This window comes from Branchiostoma lanceolatum, chromosome 13 (genome assembly GCF_035083965.1).
Source record: "Branchiostoma lanceolatum isolate klBraLanc5 chromosome 13, klBraLanc5.hap2, whole genome shotgun sequence".
NCBI classification, from domain to species: domain Eukaryota; kingdom Metazoa; phylum Chordata; class Leptocardii; order Amphioxiformes; family Branchiostomatidae; genus Branchiostoma; species Branchiostoma lanceolatum.
The window spans coordinates 11,273,438-11,293,722 of record NC_089734.1 but is presented as its reverse complement, the minus strand read 5'-3'; the positions used below and the strand labels follow the sequence as shown (position 1 = coordinate 11,293,722).

At 41.6% G+C, this 20,285-nt stretch overlaps 2 protein-coding genes across 2 annotated transcripts; both read left to right on the top strand.

Annotated features, from left to right (window-relative positions):
- The first annotated feature begins 340 nt into the window (after positions 1-340).
- Positions 341-12,789, top strand: LOC136446975 (peroxisomal carnitine O-octanoyltransferase-like). The gene is made up of 17 exons (XM_066445635.1): positions 341-712; positions 1,764-1,911; positions 2,476-2,600; positions 3,434-3,615; positions 4,455-4,585; positions 4,831-4,942; positions 5,137-5,230; positions 5,659-5,772; positions 6,434-6,535; positions 6,775-6,858; positions 7,543-7,650; positions 7,853-7,983; positions 8,365-8,488; positions 8,817-8,895; positions 9,086-9,179; positions 9,920-10,039; positions 12,495-12,789. The coding sequence occupies exons 1-17, from the start codon at positions 563-565 to the stop codon at positions 12,607-12,609; spliced, it is 2,013 nt and encodes a 670-aa protein (XP_066301732.1). The 5' UTR covers positions 341-562; the 3' UTR covers positions 12,610-12,789.
- A 4,011-nt stretch (positions 12,790-16,800) lies between these two features.
- LOC136447442 (alpha-2,8-sialyltransferase 8E-like) lies at positions 16,801-19,817 on the top strand. Its single transcript, XM_066446357.1, has 5 exons — positions 16,801-17,000; positions 17,587-17,699; positions 17,962-18,054; positions 18,562-18,818; positions 19,338-19,817. Exons 1-5 carry the CDS (start codon positions 16,971-16,973, stop codon positions 19,622-19,624), a joined length of 780 nt encoding a protein of 259 aa, XP_066302454.1. The 5' UTR covers positions 16,801-16,970; the 3' UTR covers positions 19,625-19,817.
- Positions 19,818-20,285: the final 468 nt, after the last annotated feature.

Sequence of the window (20,285 nt, the reverse complement as noted above, 5' to 3'; positions counted from 1 at the left end):
CCATTGTATAGTTACGTCAATACGCTCTTAACAGTGTTCTTCACTATTCTTTTTATCATTTGATTTCAATACTACATTTACGTTCCAACCAGGTGCCGTTACGAGAGCACTAGAAACAATTGGACACGTAACATCTATCAACATAATTCCACGAAGATACATAATTCCGCCAACCTGAAAAGATACGTCCTAACAGATCTCCAACCCAACGTCCCCCAGTATAATGTATTTCTGTATATCGAAACTGTGCATACCTGGGTGGTGCTGCACTAGAGATCTCTCAAACCTAACGTTTTTCAAAGTGACGGATTTATATAACCCGGCGGATTAACGTTAATGGCGGTTAGGTGTGGGAGGAGGAACTGGGCATGGTACAATGGGTCAAGTAAACATCTTCTAGAGATTCCCGGCCTGACGCACGTCCATTGGCTTACGTGTCCTGACTGACCTTTGTACTGGTGGATGACCTGGCGAACCATTTTCACCAGTTGTCTCATTGAATAGGTTGGTGACCTGAAGAACCACTTGTCCAAGCTAACAGCACTCCGCTACAGAGCCCACCATGTCGCTGACCGAATTGCACGGTACCGTCCAGGACTACATCCTCCAGCTGATTGGGAATGTTGCTTCCTACACGGGGGTTACCGAAGCCGTCAGGAAACTACACCTGGCGCAGCAGTTTGCGACCGAAGACGAACTGAAGCAGTTACAAGTGGGTGATAATTGGTTAATCTCCAAGCAGATCTATCGGTGGCAAGGCAGTATTGTATGAAAAGGTAGCTCCGGTGGCTTTGGATACTGCCTTGCCACAGATAGATTTGCTATGGCTTGTGGTACAAGTTGGCCCTTTTGATACTGCCTTGCCACCGATAGACCTTCTTGGAGATTGATAATTGGTTAGAAGAATATGCGAGCGATGTCCGGTCGACATCAATTGCTGCTTATCGGATATCCTCGTACGTTAGAACATAACTGATTATTTTCATGACTTCATATTTGGTGTGGCAAGATTGGTGATCATGCAGATACACTTCTACGTTAACCTTTACTGTTGATGCACAGGGGGGTCATCTTTAAGCGCCCAGTGACCAGCTTAATTCCCTGTGCTTATTCTGGGCCAAGGTAAAGTGGTTACTTCAACAGTCGCTAACGTTACCACCATCCGTTAAGCGACGTTCGAAGTGATCATCACTGTTGCCAGGATATATGGCATCCAGGACAAAACACATGCTTAAACTACTGAAGTTTATGCTGAATCGTGTTAAGCTATCTCCTAGGACTTTGATACCACCTATGCCCTAAAATCTCGTGGGAAATGATAGCATAAGCGTACTCAACAAACGAGTGCAATAATCCCGATCAAAGGTCAAAATAGTTATTTCAACTATACCTTACACGAAGGTATCAATTACCTGATAGAAGAAAGACAGGTTGGCCTCCCGAGGCCTGCAAACAAAGAAGAAAGCTGTACTTATGAGGCCAGCACCACGTATAGTTCATCAACGCCCTGGTGATATCGTATTTAGGCTAAACTCTCTTTAAAATTTACTTTATTGTACTACTACTGGGTAGAAATTGTCCATAGCTCATTCTTCCAAATCTCCAAGCAGATGCTGAGAGGAAAAATGGTAAAGGTCTCGGCCACTGATCACAAGGACAATCGGTTGTCTGGGAAACGGGGTAGCCTAGAAACTGCCAGGATCCTTTCTCCAAAGATTTAGTTACTTTTAAAAATTTGATTCCTTTCTCTGGTCTCTTCCTAGCTGAAGTGGCTACCGGGAAGTCTTCAAGTATGGCTGCTGAAGAAAGCGATCCAAGTGTTCGGAGAGCGAACCTGGAAGTACCAGGACTCCCTCCCACCTTTACCTGTTCCTCCTCTCAAGAACACGCTGGACAAGTATCTAGAGTCAGGTATGGTTGTTAATCTGGTATTGGATAAAGCAAACAACTAAATACACAAAAAAATGGTCGCGGTTGACCTGGAAACATGTAACTACATTGAGTAATGTCCTTGCAGATCTTCCGGGCAAAACAGTAACGTTTTTGTGGTCTATTTGTTTATTTTTCTAAAACAGCCTTGTTGCAGCCTTTTGCGCTGAATTGCAATGTCTGTCAACATTTCAGCACATAACAGTATTACGGAACACATTGTCATATTCAAAAACTTAATTTGCACATTTATAGTTTCTGGGATGTAAGATCTGGGGGGGGGGGGTGTAATCAGAAGCCATTACGAATTTTGACCCCAAAGACCTACTGGGTGAATGCATTGAGTACAAACCCTCCTTATCTCGTTCACTAGTTTACTGTACACTGTGTACTCACTAGTTAGTGCCTGCTCACAGATTCAATACACCACTATCATATCATCAAAAGATGCAGCGTCATAAGAGAATGCGTAAGAGAGATACTGCTATACAATATAAAGCAAAAAGCAACAACACAATGACGATAGTATTTTCTTTGCTTTATCAGTAAAACCGTTCGTTACGGCGGAGGAATACAAGGAGACCGAGGCGGTGGTGAGGGAGTTTGAAGAAGGGGTCGGCCAATCGCTGCACCAACAATTACTGGAGAGGGCAAAGGTTAAAAGGAACTGGGTACGTAAGAAACCGGATGTGACGTTGACTGACTGAATCTGGGTCACCATTCAAACATTAGTTTGATTTTAAACGTTAACGGGTACCAAATGTATGGATCGCAGTTTAATGAATGAATGACTGAATGAATGAAATACATTTATTGTTCGTTGATGCTCTACAAGCTAGGTACAAGTTAAGGACAGATGGAGCTTAAAATACATAATTAAATTGCACGATGAATAATTTGATTGATGTCATAGGTGGTAGTGTAGTTTGGGTAATTTACCGTCAAGATATCGAAGAACATAAAACAAGACGAGTTTTTCTTATCGTCATACACATCGTATTTAGCCATAGGCTGAGATCACTTAATTCAATTAGAGAGTGCTTCCTAAAACCATAATTTATTGAAAAATAACACCATCTTATGAATCCTTTAATGTATGATATAGAAACCATGTAGGGCGTGTTCAAACACTTTTTTTCCCTTTATCCTTATCCTTGTGTCCTGGGGGTGCCCCTGGGGTGTAGTGGTCTGCGCTTCTGTCACTTACCACATCTGGTTCAAACTACTTGGAACCGGAAGGCCCGAGTTCGTGCCCGGGTAGGACATCTCTGGACCAGAGGCGCATTGAGTCATCCCAAAGGCTTAATAAAAATGGTATATACTTCTGAAACACTATATGAAATATAACACACTCCACTGCCAGTGGACTAGCCCCCTGCTGCAGTGATTGCACCACAGTGTGGCCCAGGGGTATGAAACGGAGATGGGCACTGCCCTACATGTGTATACACCTTATGGTGTGGGAGGATTTTAACTAAATCCTTGTCACGGTACTCATCCTTAGATTGAAGACTGGTGGCTGGACCTGAAGTACCTCCAGTCTCGTGGCTCCCTTCCCCTGACTTCGAACATCGCCGGCTTCATACCCGTCACGGACGACATGTGGTCGGCTCAGGGGGTGGACCCGGCCGACAAGGTCCCGCTCTTCCTTTGGGTATCCCTGCATCTGTGGAAACTTCTCAGGAAGTATGTCCAAGAGAATTATATATACATCTATGAGCAATGTACCTGTATGAAACAGATCTGTTAAGCTTTGTCGACCCAAATTTAAGGTAAACAAGAAAGCTTTTTAAAAAAGCTGGCCAGGCGACCTCATTATGGTGGGGATGAATTGTTAAAGTATAGTTTGTGAAATGAGCGCAAGAGCTGTCATGACGTCAGTCCGCACTGGTACAGTATGGTTGTGTGCATGTAAACAGTTTCTGACAATGGTACTAGTCATCGGCTGAGTTGAAGTGCTGTGTTAAGTTTTATTCAGCGGGTCGCATGGCAAAAAAGGTAAAGGTAGTCTCATAGCCTTTTTGAGGCTGTAGGGGCACTTGGTATTTATCAACTGTGTCTAAAGGGCACGATATTGGAACGCGGAACCCATCCCTCTCTTTCCACCACCTTTTACCTCCCCAACTAAAGTCAGGTATCCATTTTTACACCTGGTGGAATAAGATAAGTCGTGTTAAGTGGTAGTAGAGTATGGTTTCCCAGGGGCACAACACCGGTGCATGGCGTGTCAGGGGATTCGCAAACACCCTAACCGTTATACGTTACAACAGGACGCCACACATGACAACCCAAATTTACATATTCACATGAAACATCTAAATGACGTTTTCCTTGGCATTGTCTTCCTCCAAACTAGATTTTCATACTTGAGCGAATAGGAAGATCAAAATTTACAAAAAGAAGGCGAATATGCAGGTTTGCGGTATAGAATTCAATTCATTTATATGTCCGTATCATGTAATGAGGGATTTGGACACCATGAAGAATTTTGACAGAATTTAGATGTTTTTTGTTTTCTATTGCAGAGAACAAATACCGGTTGACAAGGCCGTGCTAACGGGACAGCCGTTCTGTATGGACCAGTTTCGTAAAATATTCTCTACTAACAGGGTTCCCGGTGTGACCAAGGACAAGATTGTCTCCAATTTTAGGACAGGTACCCCCATGAGCTTACTTTGACAGATTTGTCCTTACCATCACATGTTTTAATTGAATATTTATAGATATTGAAGACATTACGTAGTCTAGTAAGATAATATACTGTTTTAACTATTGAGAACAAGCATAATCAAGTACGTTAAGAATTAACGTAACTCTTGCGTGTTCACATGATTACTCTCCATGCACTGATGTTAATTTCACCATTGTGTGAATTTTTCCCCGCTTTTAATTGTTGCTCAGAATCTGAAGGCCCATCACCCACCCACATCGCGGTGCTTTGTAAAGGCCGTGTGTTCAAGCTGGAGGTCATCGACCGAGAGGGCGAACCTCTTACCCCCGCGGAACTTAAAATGTAACTATTGACGAATAACTTCAATGTTTAAATCTAAGAGATTGCATTAAGTCATAAAATCCAAGGCTGGATACAACTGGTATGTTCAGGTACTTATGAATTCATCTATACCATTTCAGCCAATGATAGTTTGACAACGTTAGGTTATATCATGGATGTCGGATAAAATCCATTGTCTCGTTTTCCTCTTCAAGACAACTGGAAGGCGTGAAACAACAATGTGAGAACGTCCCGGAGGGACCTCACATCTCTGCGCTGACGGCTGGGGACAGGACAGAATGGGCAAAGGTATGTGCGCACTGCTAATGCTTAGGTCCCAATTGCACCGGTGCCCGTCGGGGGTGTAGTCCCGGCCGGGCCGCGAAGCCACAAATTTGTCCTGGTGGAGTGCCAGGTACCGGTGGTGCCTCCCGATGCTCGCACGATTAGCTCATGGCGTCTTCTTGTTACCGGGTCCCGCGTTGATTATAAGTTCGAGTTTAAATGATTCGGGGTCCACGTAGGGGTCACGCCAACAGCCCGTGAATTCTACCCGTTGGGCCCCTTTTTCAAATTGGGACCTAAGCATTACAATATGCTTAAAGTATCACGAGACAGATCGAGCAGTTACTCATCAATGAGAAATATACTATGATTTGTGTTTGACGCTGGTATTCGACGGCCAGATAGTTAATACAATACAAAAGTAAATGTTGCCATTCTTAAATCTGACACAGACTAGAGAGAAGATGGTGGAAATGGACGCAGTCAATGCTCATAACCTGTCCGTCATCGAGAAGAGCATCGTAGTCGCAGCGTTCGACGATGCTATGCCGAAGGACGCTGGAGAGGTAAGTGACGACAGTGGGGTCATGTGGTGTAAAGGTTAGGGTGTTCGGCCCAGAACCCAGGGGTCCCGGGTTCGAATCCCCTGACGCCATCGATGTTGTGCCCTAGCTTATGAAAGGCACTTTACAGACTTTCCTCACTCCACTCAGGTGTAAAAATGGGTATATTTTTCTCTGCACATGGCCAGGTCATCCTTGTCTGTCCAAAAGCGAAATAAAAAACGTAAATGACGGCGTTTTGAGCGTGACGTGTACATCTTAGGACTTGCTTTCGTACGACATGTAGATGTAAAAAATTTTGTCCTATAGCCTTTTTGTGTGTTGTTATCCATTGTGTCTAGGGCACAGTGTTGGAAGGCGGAGCCCAACCCTCTCCTTCCACCGCCTTTTACATCCCCAACCGAATTCAGGTACTCATTTTTACACCTGGGTGGAGTGAATGAGAAAAGCCGTTTTAAGTGCCTTTTCCGCAAGGGCACAACATTGGTGGCATGTCAGAGGATTCGAACCCAGTTCCTCCGGGTTCTGGGCCAAACACCCTAACCGTTACGTCAACACGAGGCAAATTCTCCAGACTTTTTTTAAAAGCCTGTCTAGTCCTTTGTTGTTTTGTACACAATAGAATATTCTCTTCTGGACATTCTGGTGTTTTTATCCTATCCAGGCTCTTTACCAGACGTTGTTAGGAAGCAGCGGGAATAGATGGTTTGACCATTTCAACACAGGGGTGGCCTACAAGAGTGGTCTTTTCGCTAGCACTTTCGAGGTTCGTTTTTTTTTTTCTTTATATGCTGGCGTTGGAGCATATATTGTACTTGATAAATATCGCTAAAGAATTGTGGCTAACCAATATCGTTTTAGGATATTGTTTGCCCTGCATGATAGACACGTCACAGTACAAATTTCTCAACATCCAAGGGCATGCCATTTTCTGGTTGTTTGCAATTGTTTCTTTCTTTCTTTCTCTCTTTCTTTCTTTAAGTTTCTTAACATTTTTGTTTTCAGCATTCCCCAGCAGATGGTATGGTGGCTGTGTATTGGGGATACTACATTTTTGCTCAGTTACAGAGGATGGGACCAATACGGAAGGTAACATAAATTATTTCATCAATACTATTTTCGACCCCTTTGTTCTGTTCCATTGAGGAAAAAATTCCTAAGACGATGTGGAAATATAGAAGTAAAATGTGTAAAATTGTTGCACAACCGAAAAGATTTACCTGCCAATGAAATGTTCCAGTTGTCCTTCTGGTACATGCCACAGGATAACACTATCTGATTTAAGAAACAATAAATAAATGATGGTGAGGGGGGATACACGCTTAGTCACGTTTTTGACGGCGTTCTTGTCACTGCAGCGCCACCTAGCAAATATATACCAGTATTGCAACGAGGAAGGTAGCAGAAGGACCGCCGAAACGTTTAGAGACAGATGCCTTTGTGCAAAAAGAAATGTATCAGCCATTCATGTAAAAAGAAGGTAAAGGTAGTCCCATAGCCTTTTTGAGGCCTTAGCGACAGTGGATTGTTATCCAATGTGTCTAGGGCACGGTATTGGAAGGCGGAGCCCAACCCTCCCATTCCACTGCCTTTTACCTACCCAACCGAAGTCAGATACCCACTTTTACACCTGGATGGAGTGGGGATAGTGGTGTAAAAACTTTATTTTCCCAAGGGCACGACATCGGAGGCATGACAGGGGCCTGTGTATTAACCTGATAAAACTCTTCAAGGTAATTGTTGTTGAAATATTGAACTTGTTTGTATTTACAGGACCAGGTACTCGACAGGCCCATACCGGAGCCAGAAGAACTCGTGTTCACCATAGATGACGAGATACGTGATGCAATCACACATACAGAGGAGACATTCATCAAGCAGGTATATTGTTCGGAAACTTTATCAATACTTTCAAGCTAGGAATTGATATTCATATTCACACGACCAGATAACGAATTAATACCCTGTAGTTTTACTACATAATACTGCAGATACGAAGTCGAAGAACATTTTAGGTGATAATGATTACAATACCGTTTCGCAAACGTAGATTCACCAATTTTATGTCCTTCGTTCGACCTAGGCTTCGGACATCGAACTTATCTGCCCCAGCTTCACAGACTATGGGAAGAAGGTCATCCGTAGTTTCAAGCTCCACCCGGACTCCTACATGCAAACTGCACTGCAGCTGGCGTACTTCAGGATGCATGGAAAGTAAGTACAATATCTACAAACACTAATGCTTGGGTCCAAATAGCACCGGTGCCCGTAGGGGTACCGGTGTAGTCCCGACCTGGCCCTGAAGCCACACTGTGTCCTGGCGGACTACCGGGTACCGGTGGCGTACGTCCCGGAGTTTGGGTCTTGCATTGATTTTAAGATTCGCGTTAAAATGATTCGGGGTCCCGCTCGGGCCAAAAAATTGCCCAGCAGCCGCAGGGTGTACCATGTTGGATTTAATTAGAGCACCAATCACTGGTGGTTATGGCAAAATGGAGCTTTTTCATTGGTCAACGTTATTTGGCTACATGATAATGACAGTGAACGTAACGGTTGAGCTTTCCCATTCTTTTCCTTCAACAACCGTGACGACAGACCAGCACCGACGTACGAGTCGGCGACCCTGCGGCAGTACTACCACGGTCGGACCGAGACCGTCCGGTCCTGTACCACGGAGGTGGTTAACTGGTGTAAGGCCATGGTGGACAACACAGTCCCGGTATACTGTTACTCATTACTAACATGATTTGCGTATTGAATGGCGTATCTGTATCTACATAGCCGGTGTACAAAAGCCTTTCGGCGTAACACACCAGCTTCGTGGGCACGCGGCGCGGAAGCAGCTGGTTATATTACACCTAAAGACCTTTGTACATCTACGTGTAACTAACCGGTGCTCGGTGTTTAAAGCAATGGTCTGAAATAAATGTACTTCAGTACAAAATATATGTCACCACCCTATTCTATACGTACAATTTAATTTTCTTGCAGATAGATATGGCCGTCTACATACAATTCATCTTTTGTTTCTTCCCTTGCCTTGTTAGGTTGAAGAGAAGAAGGAACTGATGATGGCAGTGGTGAAGAAGCATGTAAAACTGATGGAGGAGGCCAAAAACTTGCTGGGTAATTATTTCTTTAATTTTTTCTGATGTATCTATCATTGGACTATGAAAATCGCTGTCTAAAGCACCTATCATCTGAACATAGTAAAAGAATGTGTCTCTTTCGAATTTGTTGACATTATTTTTTGACGTTGGACAGAGCTGTAGTAAATTGTATGTGTTTCTATTAAACATCTTACTACTTTCTTCAGGCTGTGATCGTCATCTCTTTGGTCTGCAAGTTCTTGCCCAAGGCGCAGGAATTCCTCTCCCTTCAATCTTCAAAGATGCTGCCTACACTAAAAGGTAAGCACAAGTTTTCGATAGTCTCGAATTCCAGACGTCTTCTGGCCATTCACTGGTATTAAGACATATTAAGAAGGTCAAACTTTCAGAGAGCATTAAATGTACGTTTATTTAGAAATCAAACTTATAACAATTAGATGACTTAAACCTTTGCCATGTAGCCAATTCATGTATTTCTGTGTACAGTAGAAACCAGTTAATTGCAATACGCCTTGTCGCAAAAACCTGCCAACTGCAAAGGATTGTGAAATCCCAAACCGTTTCCCATTAACTCCATTGTTACCGAACCTCGTATACGCAAAGCCTATGATCACAAAATACGGCTAATCGGCAAAAAAACAGCCAAGTTGCAACACTGTATACAAATAGGTCAATATATCAAAGAATGTTTAGACCTTAGAACAAATTGTGTAAATGATACGTTGGACTCAACATGTTGATTTACTCATATCTATTCACATACATTTATGTACAGGTTAATTCATTTGTATCCACTTGACTGTATGTATGTATAGATGTAGTAGACCTTAAGAAAGTCGCTGTACCTTTGTTGTGTCAAGAAATATTTCTCTATTGAACCAAAAATATGCCAAACAAATCACCAGAAGCGGCCAGAATGAGCCGACAACTTCCTGAGAAAAGACATCAGACTATCAAATGTCCGTTCTGGGTTAAATTACCCGGTTTCTACTGTATAAACTGATATTCTTTGTTTTCCAAACTACTCTTGACGACTGAAGTGGGGGAGGGGGGAACTTCACCCTGTCCACCAGTCTTCTTGGGTACACGCCATGCCCAGGCGCCGCTGCTCCCATGGTGCACCACGGCTATGGCATCTTCTACAACCTCACCTCAGAAAGGTTGGTCATTTACAAAACGGACTATAGGATTCATGATTTTTTAGATAATCCTAAAGAAAACAAGAAATTGAAGAGTTTTGTGAATTCATAATTTTATATGGTATTGCGAATTTTTCGCTTAAGGCCCCCTCTCACTGGGCTCCGGCACTGCGGCGGCACTGCCACGGCAGATTTTTACGGCACCATCGCGTTTCTTCCACCAATTTTCATTTGCACTCTCACTGACGTGCGGCGCATTTGCGTTTGAAGCCCAGATGAGCAAGTTATTGAATGAACTTTATTGTTCGACAATCGTATATGGTACAATATATGGCACTAAATCAACAATATTGCAAGGCTAACCTATCCTACAATTATAAGTACAAAACATTATCGATAACAATGAATGAATTACAATAAAGCCATGTATGGATTATTTTTTCCCTCGCTTTTAGGATGAAGTACATGTATAATGAAATTGACTTATGTAGGTGGTATAGGAGTTGGACATGACAACAATACATGGGACATATCGTTCTAGTTCTGTGTACCAGATAGGCTGAAGTTTGTTTTAGTAGTAATACTTTGTAATAGCGCATCTGTCTCTTTGCCATAAGTGGGACAGGCCATGGCCATTACAAATTGAAATTTATCTTCAATATTTTCATTACATGTGGGACACAATCTGTGAGTGCCTGGTGTGTTGTGGTGTCGATCCTTTTCAACTTCTAGACAACGTGCGCTGATTCTCAGTGTAGTTATGCTTATTGGTTTATTATGATTTGATGTGATATAGTCTTCCCTACCAAAGTAATTTTTGATTTTATAAAATGTTTGGAGTTTACTAAAGTTTCTAAGTGGTTCCCTCCAGCCAGGGAGAAACGTGAGTTTCACACTTTCTTTAAATGTACATCCAAAACGGTTGGTATCAACGTTAAGTGCGGGGCTAATCCAAACATGTCTACATAATATGTCCTGAGCGTGAGTAGCCCAGTCATTTTCTTCTTCGAATGATGAAGTGTCGTATGTTTTTTCTTAATAATCCTGTTAGTAGGTAGATTACTTAATCTTAGCGAGAGTATCTAATCAACTATGTTTGACTATCAACGATCAATAGGAATTCTTCTAATTCACCCCTTACGGCGAAACATTGAGTAAAATTTGCGATACAGTGCCTGACTGGTATATCAAGTTCAGTTTATCACTGTATTTCTTGAATGGCACAAGAGCAGGGCGAGTGCATGTAGACGAGTAGTCTGATTCCTTTCCTGAGCGACTAGTCTATAAACTTCCGTACTGGAATAAATGTACAATGCAGAGATCTAATTTTCAGTGGGATTAAGCAATATCCCAATGAAAATATCAGAGGATCTACAGCTACAATCCTCAAACTCACTACAATGCAGTAAATTTGGTTTAACCAAACTCTTAAAAAGATCAATAGCTAGGGAAATGGACCGATTGCAGTTTGATGGTAGTGCTTTCAATTAATCAGAAATCGCAGTGCTGTCAATGGATAAAAATACAATGCAAAATTATTTTCAAAAATGCATCAAAAATTGATTTCAAGTGATAAAAGGATTTTCACTTATGACACTTGGTGCAACAAAGGTAACATGTTATAGAATATACGTATAACCTTGAAACTGACATATCACTTTTACACAATAGCGCGCGCGGTCAGCTCCCGGTAAGCTCCCGGCGAGCACGCGGCACTTTGCCACTTGCGTTTTTTTTCAAATTTTGAAAAAAAATCGCCATTTCAACCGGCACGCCGGCGGTGTGGACCGGCACTGGTATGGCACTGGGACGTCACTAGGACGGTACGCCGAGGTCTGTGCACGGCACTGTGGCGGTAGCCATTTCCAAGCTACCGCTCGTTACCGCCACAGTACCGCAGCCCAATGAGAGGGGGCCTTTATTCTGTCTATTCATTTGCATGTCTATGCAACTTTGGACTGTACCCAAGCCATGTTTTCCATCTTGCCAATCTCAGGTTTCACTAATCTCCCAACAGTTTTACCGGTGGCATTTCCTTTTATTTGTTTCTCTATACAGGAATTTGCACGTCATGTCTATTAGACCTGTTTTTCAGTGGCATGAAAGTGAGAAAAAAATCCATGTAGTTTTGTAGACGACCATTTTACTTGATTTTGTGTGTGTGTGCTGACTATCGTGCCACCCGTAAATCTGTATGGAGATTACGATAACACCACCTTCTGTCTCAAGTTCAATGACCTAGACCAGGCGGGTGTCCCCATGGCTACTGGTAAAGTAGCAGACACGCTGTGGTGTTCGATTTCAAAATGTAGCAAGTGGCAGGACAGAGCTGGAGGGGCTAGTCGCCATATACATGAGTGTGAATAAATAGCTAGACCATGTGACGGTAAACATTAATGTACTTTCTTGCAAATGTTACCTTTCTAGTTTTTTAATACATTATATTCTTATATTTTCATTTTTCCACACGTTTCAGGATTTTCTATACCATTAGTGCCTGGAAGAGCTGTAAGGAGACCAGTGCTGAGGAGATGTCAGCCAGTATACAGCAGTCTCTCAGGGACATGCGCAAACTTCTCATGACGTCATAAATAAACCTGACAACACAGATAAATTGAACTAAAACTAATTCATCTATGTTGTGGCGTTCTTATGTTGAGTGTAGCTAGTTAGTTTTCTGTTGTTTTTATTTGCTTGTGTAGCACACAAAAATGGACGCTATATATTACAATACTATCACATTAAAATCTTCATCCAAGGTAGTGCCTCAACTATATGTCTTATCTATGCGAATGAGCGTTTCTACTCTCAATATCCTTTCGATCTCTTTCGTCAGAGAAGGGAGATGGTTATACGTGACCTACCGTTACATGACTTACACCCCCATTCCACTAGGGTGGCGACCTCGCTGCGACCGTGCTACGACCAAGCGATTTGACAGAGAGCACTCACCGAATTTCATAGATGAAAAACAATTTTTTTTTTCACTTTGTGTGTTTTGTTGTCTTTTCAGTCATACTTTTAAATTTTGCATGATATTCCAATTAGGTTACACAGATCTAGTTTTGGTCGCAGCGAAGTCGCAGCGCGATCGCCGTCTAGTCGCATGAGGGCCTGAAGAAAATTTCAATCTCATACATTGGCCACTTCAAGGCAGATTAACATGTTTATGGGTTAGAGAGAATCGTAATCCATTTAAAGGAGCTCAGTGTGGCAAATTATAATGATACCGGTTGATCGTTTCAAAATGTGTCAAAGGTCACTGAGCAATTTGAAAGACAGGGCTTAGACATTTACACTAAATGACATCTAAGGGACATGCGCCATTTTCTCATGACGTCATAAGTAAACACACACACACACACAGATAAATTGAACTGAAACTAATTCATCTATGTTGTGGCGTTCTTGTGTTGTGTAGCAAGTTGGCTTTCTGTTGCTTTTGTTTGTTTGTGTAGCGCAAGGATTGGATACTTTGAAAGAGAAGCCATAGACCCCATTCACACTCCCAAAAAATGATCTGGTTCGATCATCCACTCGGATCAAAATCGGTTCAGAATTTTTCTATCCGTTTCGACAAATGCGTTCGCACTGCCCCTCGGCAATCCGTTTTGTCCCGACTCGCGTCCTCACTCAAGGCCTCCGTGAGGTCATACAGGTCATTGGGATAGTCAATGGGATAGTCAGTTACTGTGACTACTGTTACTACTGTTACGTTACTGTCATATCTATCCAGTTTTCTTGACATTGCATTTACTATCAGGTATGACTTGCTGAATAACATGGACATGGACATTTTTACATGAATAATGCCGTTGGTTTTGGATAATAGGTATTTACTGAACAAGGTCGTTATGCAATGCTGTGTGTAGTGGGACAGAGATCCCTTAAAATGTGACATGCGTGATTCATCAAGAAGAATTTTGATGACGCATCTGGGCCGCCGCAATATCGTCTACTGTTATTTATATGACACAGACAGTGTCGCGACACAGACAGTTTGGAATCGTGACAATTTGAACCAACGAGATCGTCATTCACAGTTATTCACCCCATATTATATAAAGGGTAAAACGCGAGGTGAACACGTGAACACCCCCATAGGGCAAATTGTTGTTCACTACAGTGTGAGATTCGGACCCCGTGTTCAAATTGGTTGGGAAAATACTAGGACGATGTATTCATATTGAATCATAAGAACCTCTTTCACAATATATACACACATAAAGATAATTGAATACTAAAATCTAATAAAATACTATAATCTTTGCGTACTAAAAATAGCTAGACACGAAGCTACTGATACCAATATGACGTCAAGGAATCAAAGCAGTCCAACCGGTACACGGGTCTTTGTTATAGCACTAGTGTCACAGACGATTGATAGGTACGTCTACCTGACACACGGCCACCGTAATGGCGAAGGTTAGGATCCATAGGACCTTCACCCTCGGTTTTATTTTGGTCTCCATGAACGTATGTTTCATGCTGATACTACAGAGGTGTGTGGTGGGTCCAAGTGGCCGTATGGAGCGGTCTGAGCGGGACGTCATCAAGTTTGAAAGTTTGCCCCTGGGTCTAAACGCAGACGATAATAGGTAAGTCGTGTGTGTTATGATTTAAGACTACGGATTAGAAAGTGACGTCTGTGACAAACTGATCATATAATCTGGGTGAAAGTACTTCAGTAACCGCCTGTCTATAAAAATATGTTTGTTCTGAACATGGTGTGAATATCTGCGAACATCGGCCGATCCTTAAAACACTATAAGGATAGTTAAACAATATTAGGGTGTGTTGAATTGTCACCACCCAAATGGCTACACTGCAAATGTGGTTTCCAGTCTGCATTTTTTTCCATAAAGCACGTTGTACATGCTTTGTACTAAACTTTTAAGACTTTCTACTGACCATCATATGTTACTACTAGCCCTTCATACAGTATAAGCAGAACTTTGGCAACCATAAATACAACGTGCATTAAATTAAAACCAAAACAATCCAAATATTTGTAGAATTCAGTCTACTGACAAAACAAATTGACCCTGCAATTTCTTCCATTCCTTAGGGTGTAAGTAGAACACAAATGTTCAAAGAAAGTGGCATGCGAACTTAAAACGCTACATTTGAAATGCCCATTCAGTTTTCGTGTAAGTCGTCGTCTTTCCAAAAATTAAAAAGATTAAAAAATGAATGATAGATTCAAGAAAGTTTTCCAATACCTAGTTTTCCTTAGATATGAATTCTATATGCCCCATTTAAAAACAGTAACTATTGACCCCACACCACAGTCACATATGGACAAGCCCGTGTAGCATCGATAAGTATGATAATTATGTATGAAAAGACTGACTTGATTGGTTGACAAAGAACTCGCCTGTCTCGGTGGTGGCAGTCCTGATTACGCAATCATTCATCTCCAAGTAGATATAGAAAGGCAAATCTTTCGTCCTATCAGAAGAGGTAGATTGGACTTGGCCGGGGTTTATGAACATATATTGATGACCATAACCCTTCTCACTAAGAGTCTTTTGTTTTCTTGATTCGACGCCCCTGTAGGCATTATCATCATTATAAGGACCACCCAACCGAACCATATTCTTTGAGTGATGTTTTAACAATAGCAGAAACATCCCGAAGCAAAGAAAGGCCTGGACATGAGTGGACATGGTGGAAAGAAATGTCCCGGCGCCCAGCTGATTATGTCATGGTTCAATGATAATCAATTGCGCTACACAACCAAAGGTAACAAGCTTCAAAGTAGAAAGGGATTTTATCTTCTGAATCTCTCATCTGTAATGGCCAATAGATACACATGTACGAGGGAAGCAGTTGAATTTTCATCGTAATCTACAAATTTGCACTTTCTATTAGGACGATAAAGGAAAATGTCAAAAAGGAAACCGTGAGGAGTCATAAGTTTAGCGAGAGGACGTTTAGATGGACTGACTTCAACCACACAGCCGTCACTCTACTCAGGTGGGAAGTACTCAAGTTTGTGTATTTATTTGCACAACAAGAGAATAAATATTACGGTAAACAACAGATAAAAAGGTGCAGGAAGAGGGGAAAAGGGTATGTAGCTTATACTAGACCCTCCGCCTGTATGCTAATCAAAATCAATTATAAGCGATATATTGATGATATAACAAGGTAATACACAGAATATGATAACGATAGATTAGGATAATCAAATGATTAATGGTGTAAACTAATATAAGCTTACAATTAAGAACTAAACAGATGAGACTACCATAGGTAGACTTGCTAGGATGGCTTATGAGATTTTGAGGGTTTTCAGGGCACTTTTAAACGTCAGGAAAGAGGACGTTGTATATTCAAGGACGTTAAAAATAAGATTGTCTGAAGACTGTTGCATATTTCGACTCATTTGTATTTTACGGAGGAAGCTAATGATAATTTTTATTGATTCAATGGTCCTTAATAGCATAGATGGAATCATGGAGTGTTTCAGAGCGAGAAACATTGTAAGGGGTCACACATTCTGAACTGTATCATTAGGACCAAAGGTAACAATGCTGGACTCCACGCTTCGAATTTCCTAGCCTCTACCAGGCTCCACGGGTTGCTGGAAAAATAGTAGAAAGTTGCCAAATAGACAGATGACATGCCAGAGTAGTTAGCTGGCCGAGGAGTACAGTTTTTCCCAAGGTCGCAAACTGTACTCCTTGGCCAGCTAACTACTCTGACATGTTATTTGTCTATTTGGCCAATTTCTACTATTTTTCCAGCCACCTATGGAACCTGGTAGAGGCTACAAATTTCCCCCAAATGGTGCGTTTTGCTTCGTTTACAAAAGTGTGTTGTCTCGTGCATTAGACAGAAGATCTTGGACCGGACCAGAGTGAACACACACCTGTACTGCTCCAAACTCAACATACCGGTTCATTCAAATCTCAGCTTCTTTGAGAGTAAAAAGGTCATCAAGGTCATGAGAGGAACACATCAGCACCTTCCTAGGGTACGTTTAGTTTCCTACAACCTAACAAACATTATAACATTATTTTACATTAGCATGAAAATTCATGTAAAATTTATACTGAGAAATATAGACTGTTCTCCGACTCAAAAAAAATCACTCACCGGGACTTTCGACCGAATCACTCTGTTTTTACCAGCTGTTTGACCTAATGTATCTCTGACCCGAGTGTTGTAGACACGTGATTTTGCACGTGTGACGTCAGCACTTGGGTCAAAGTTTGTCGGAAGTTGGTACCGCCCCCCGTCTACTGTTTGTACTAGCATGAAAGTTTATTTGAGTTGGTGAATTGCATTATGGAGAAATTAAACGGTTTTCGCCAATTCGAAAAACGAAATTGACTCACCGGGATTTTATATTGAATCACTCAGTCTTCTTCAGCTATCTGACCCAACTGCTGTGGACACGTGACTTTTATGCACGTGTGACCTCAGAAATGGGTCAAAGGTTGTTGGAAGTCGACATCGCCCCCCGTCCCGGTTAAGAGAAGGTTGGTATGGTGCGCCCTGACCTGGTATCATGGTATATTTATATCTGACTTATAGCTTTGTTGTATTCCCCCTAACAGGAAGTAACGTTTCCGGAAACGCCATACCGCACATGCGCAGTGGTAGGGAACAGTGGGGTCCTACTAAACAGTAGGTGCGCGAAAGAAATTGAATCCAGTGATTACATATTCAGGTATGACAAATATGTATCCGCAATTGGTTGATGCTAATTTTCCCCGACTCTGTAAATAACAATAGGTTTAGAATTCAGGTACATCATCAATTTTATGCCGTACTTCTCAAAATACACATGTTATTCAAAGTTATCGTAGTTTAATCATATCATAACCTTGTGTTGATTTGAATTCTTGCAAATGCCGTTAATCTAACAATATTTACTGTCTTGGTAAACTCTTCATGACGTTAGGTTTTGTTTTTCCCCAAACCATTTACAGACTGAATCTTCCGCCTGTACGAGGAATATTTACAAGAGATGTTGGACAAAGAGCTCACTTCGTAACCATCAACCCGTCCATTCTCACGGAAAGGTGTGCTTCAATAAGCGTTTTCATACACTCGAGTACGCATGTGCAGTGTCAAAGGTGAAGGCCCCTGGCTTGTAAACAGTGCTCGTCTCGACCATTGTCTCGAATTGCATAACAACGTCCAGATGGCTTTTGCTTACGTCACAGGGGCCTTCACCTTTGACACTGCACATGCGTACTCGAATACGGAATATCTTTTTTTACAGCGCAATCTTTACGAATTATCTGATCAATAATGCTAATTGTATATGACTATAAAGACGGACAAGCAAGATATTTACATGTAAAATGATCATGTATCAAGGATTTGGTGGCCTATTTGGCTGTTAATCTTTGGTATCAATATTGATATGTATTAATCATAAAACGGTGAAAGATCAACACAACTATCATCGCTATGCATCATTTCCTGTTGCAATCGCAAGAACTTGCAATTAAAACTCGATAAAGGTACATGTATTAGCCACTATTTGTGACCCGTGAAAATACGTTTCAATATCCATATTACAGATTTAAACATCTGACCGAGGAAGATTACCAGAATGCGTTTATGCGGAGCGTGCTTGCGTACAGGACAAATACGACATTCTACACACACCCCTTCCACAATCCATTGTACCGGAAAACCACATACAGAGCCATGTTCCTGGTCCGAGACCGAGGGAACGGGAGCGTCGTGCGATGGTCTCATCCGGACTTCCTTCGAAAGGTCAACGATTTCTGGAAGAAGACGGAGAAAGGGATTAAAGCGAAACGGATTACATCTGGTGAGTTAGGGTCACAATACAAGCCTTATAAATCTCTTGTAGCTGAATGCCGCTTTTTAGAAATATGTCGTTTCAAAACTACTTTTGTATACTTCCCAAGCAGAGGTTTGGCTGCGCTTTGTTTAGGGCGTCTTTTTAGGCGTATTAATTTGATTTTGATTCTATTTTATCAGATTTGTCTGGCGGACAAAAGTAAATCTGGAAAAATTGAGAGGCCGATTAGAATGTCGAAAAAGACGTCCAAAACAAGCTTGAACCTAACCTCTGCTTGGAGAATGCTTTGTGTTCACACAGATGGTAGGGTGTGCTGTACTACTAATTGCTGTTATAGTCTAATAATGAACGTAGTTTCAATCGTTAAGTTACTGATGATACAGTGAATGAAAATATTCTTTGTACACAACCAAATGATCTATTCAAGTCTAAAGAGTCTTTTTTATTCAGTGACTTACCAACCTGATGAAACTATTGACGTATACTGATGATACACTTTGTCCTTCCCTTTCCACATACCTTTAGGTTTGATGGTGACCACATTTGCCCTATCTATGTGTGAGGAGACCCATCTGTACGGCTTCTGGCCCTACGGTACAGACCTGAAGAAAAAGAACGCTGTGCCTTATCACTACTTCAAACGGCACATCACCGTACAACACAAGGTTCTCAATGAGCAGGAGGAAATATTTCGGAGAATCGTTGACAAAAACTTGGTCCATAACATGGAACAAGAGTTCAACTTACTCGTGAAAATGCACGAGAAAAGACTGCTAAGGCTTCATGTGAAGCCCTGTAGAAGAACACGTTGAATGTAAAAATTACGTTAAATTCATTCCCACGCCTTTAGGATCCTATAGACCTTCGCCCACACAAAATTGAGACGTATTGCAATACTTACAAATTGTAGAGTACAATTGACTATTTTTATTGAAGGTAACAACTATAGGAAATGTGACATTTATGTGTCTATTGTATTTGAAATAAAATATGTTTATAAGTAAATGTGTGTATTTCATTACTGTAAAACACATATTAATTGATTGACCCTAATCCCGTAAGACGTAACATGGATAATCTAAGAATGTCAATATCATACATTGGGTCGCTGCAAGTTTAACATGTTTATGGATTAGAATCTAAATTCATTTAAAGTTGCACCGTGAAACAATGATTACGGTTGAACGTTTAACTTAACCTCTACCAGGCTTCGCGGAACGCTTGAAAAATATAGATTGGCCAAATAGAGTGAATAGTATGCTACTGAAGTCGGCTACCGAGAGAGGGACAATCTGAGGGTCGCCTATTGTCCCTCTCTCTGTAGCCGACTTCATTAGCACACTAATCACTCTATTTGGCCAATTTCTTCTATTTTTGTCAGCGATCCGCGCAGCCTGGTAGAGGCTACGTTTAACCATTTCCGAGGTGTTTCAACGGTTAAGATCACAGTGCGAATTTGAATGAGAGGCCTAC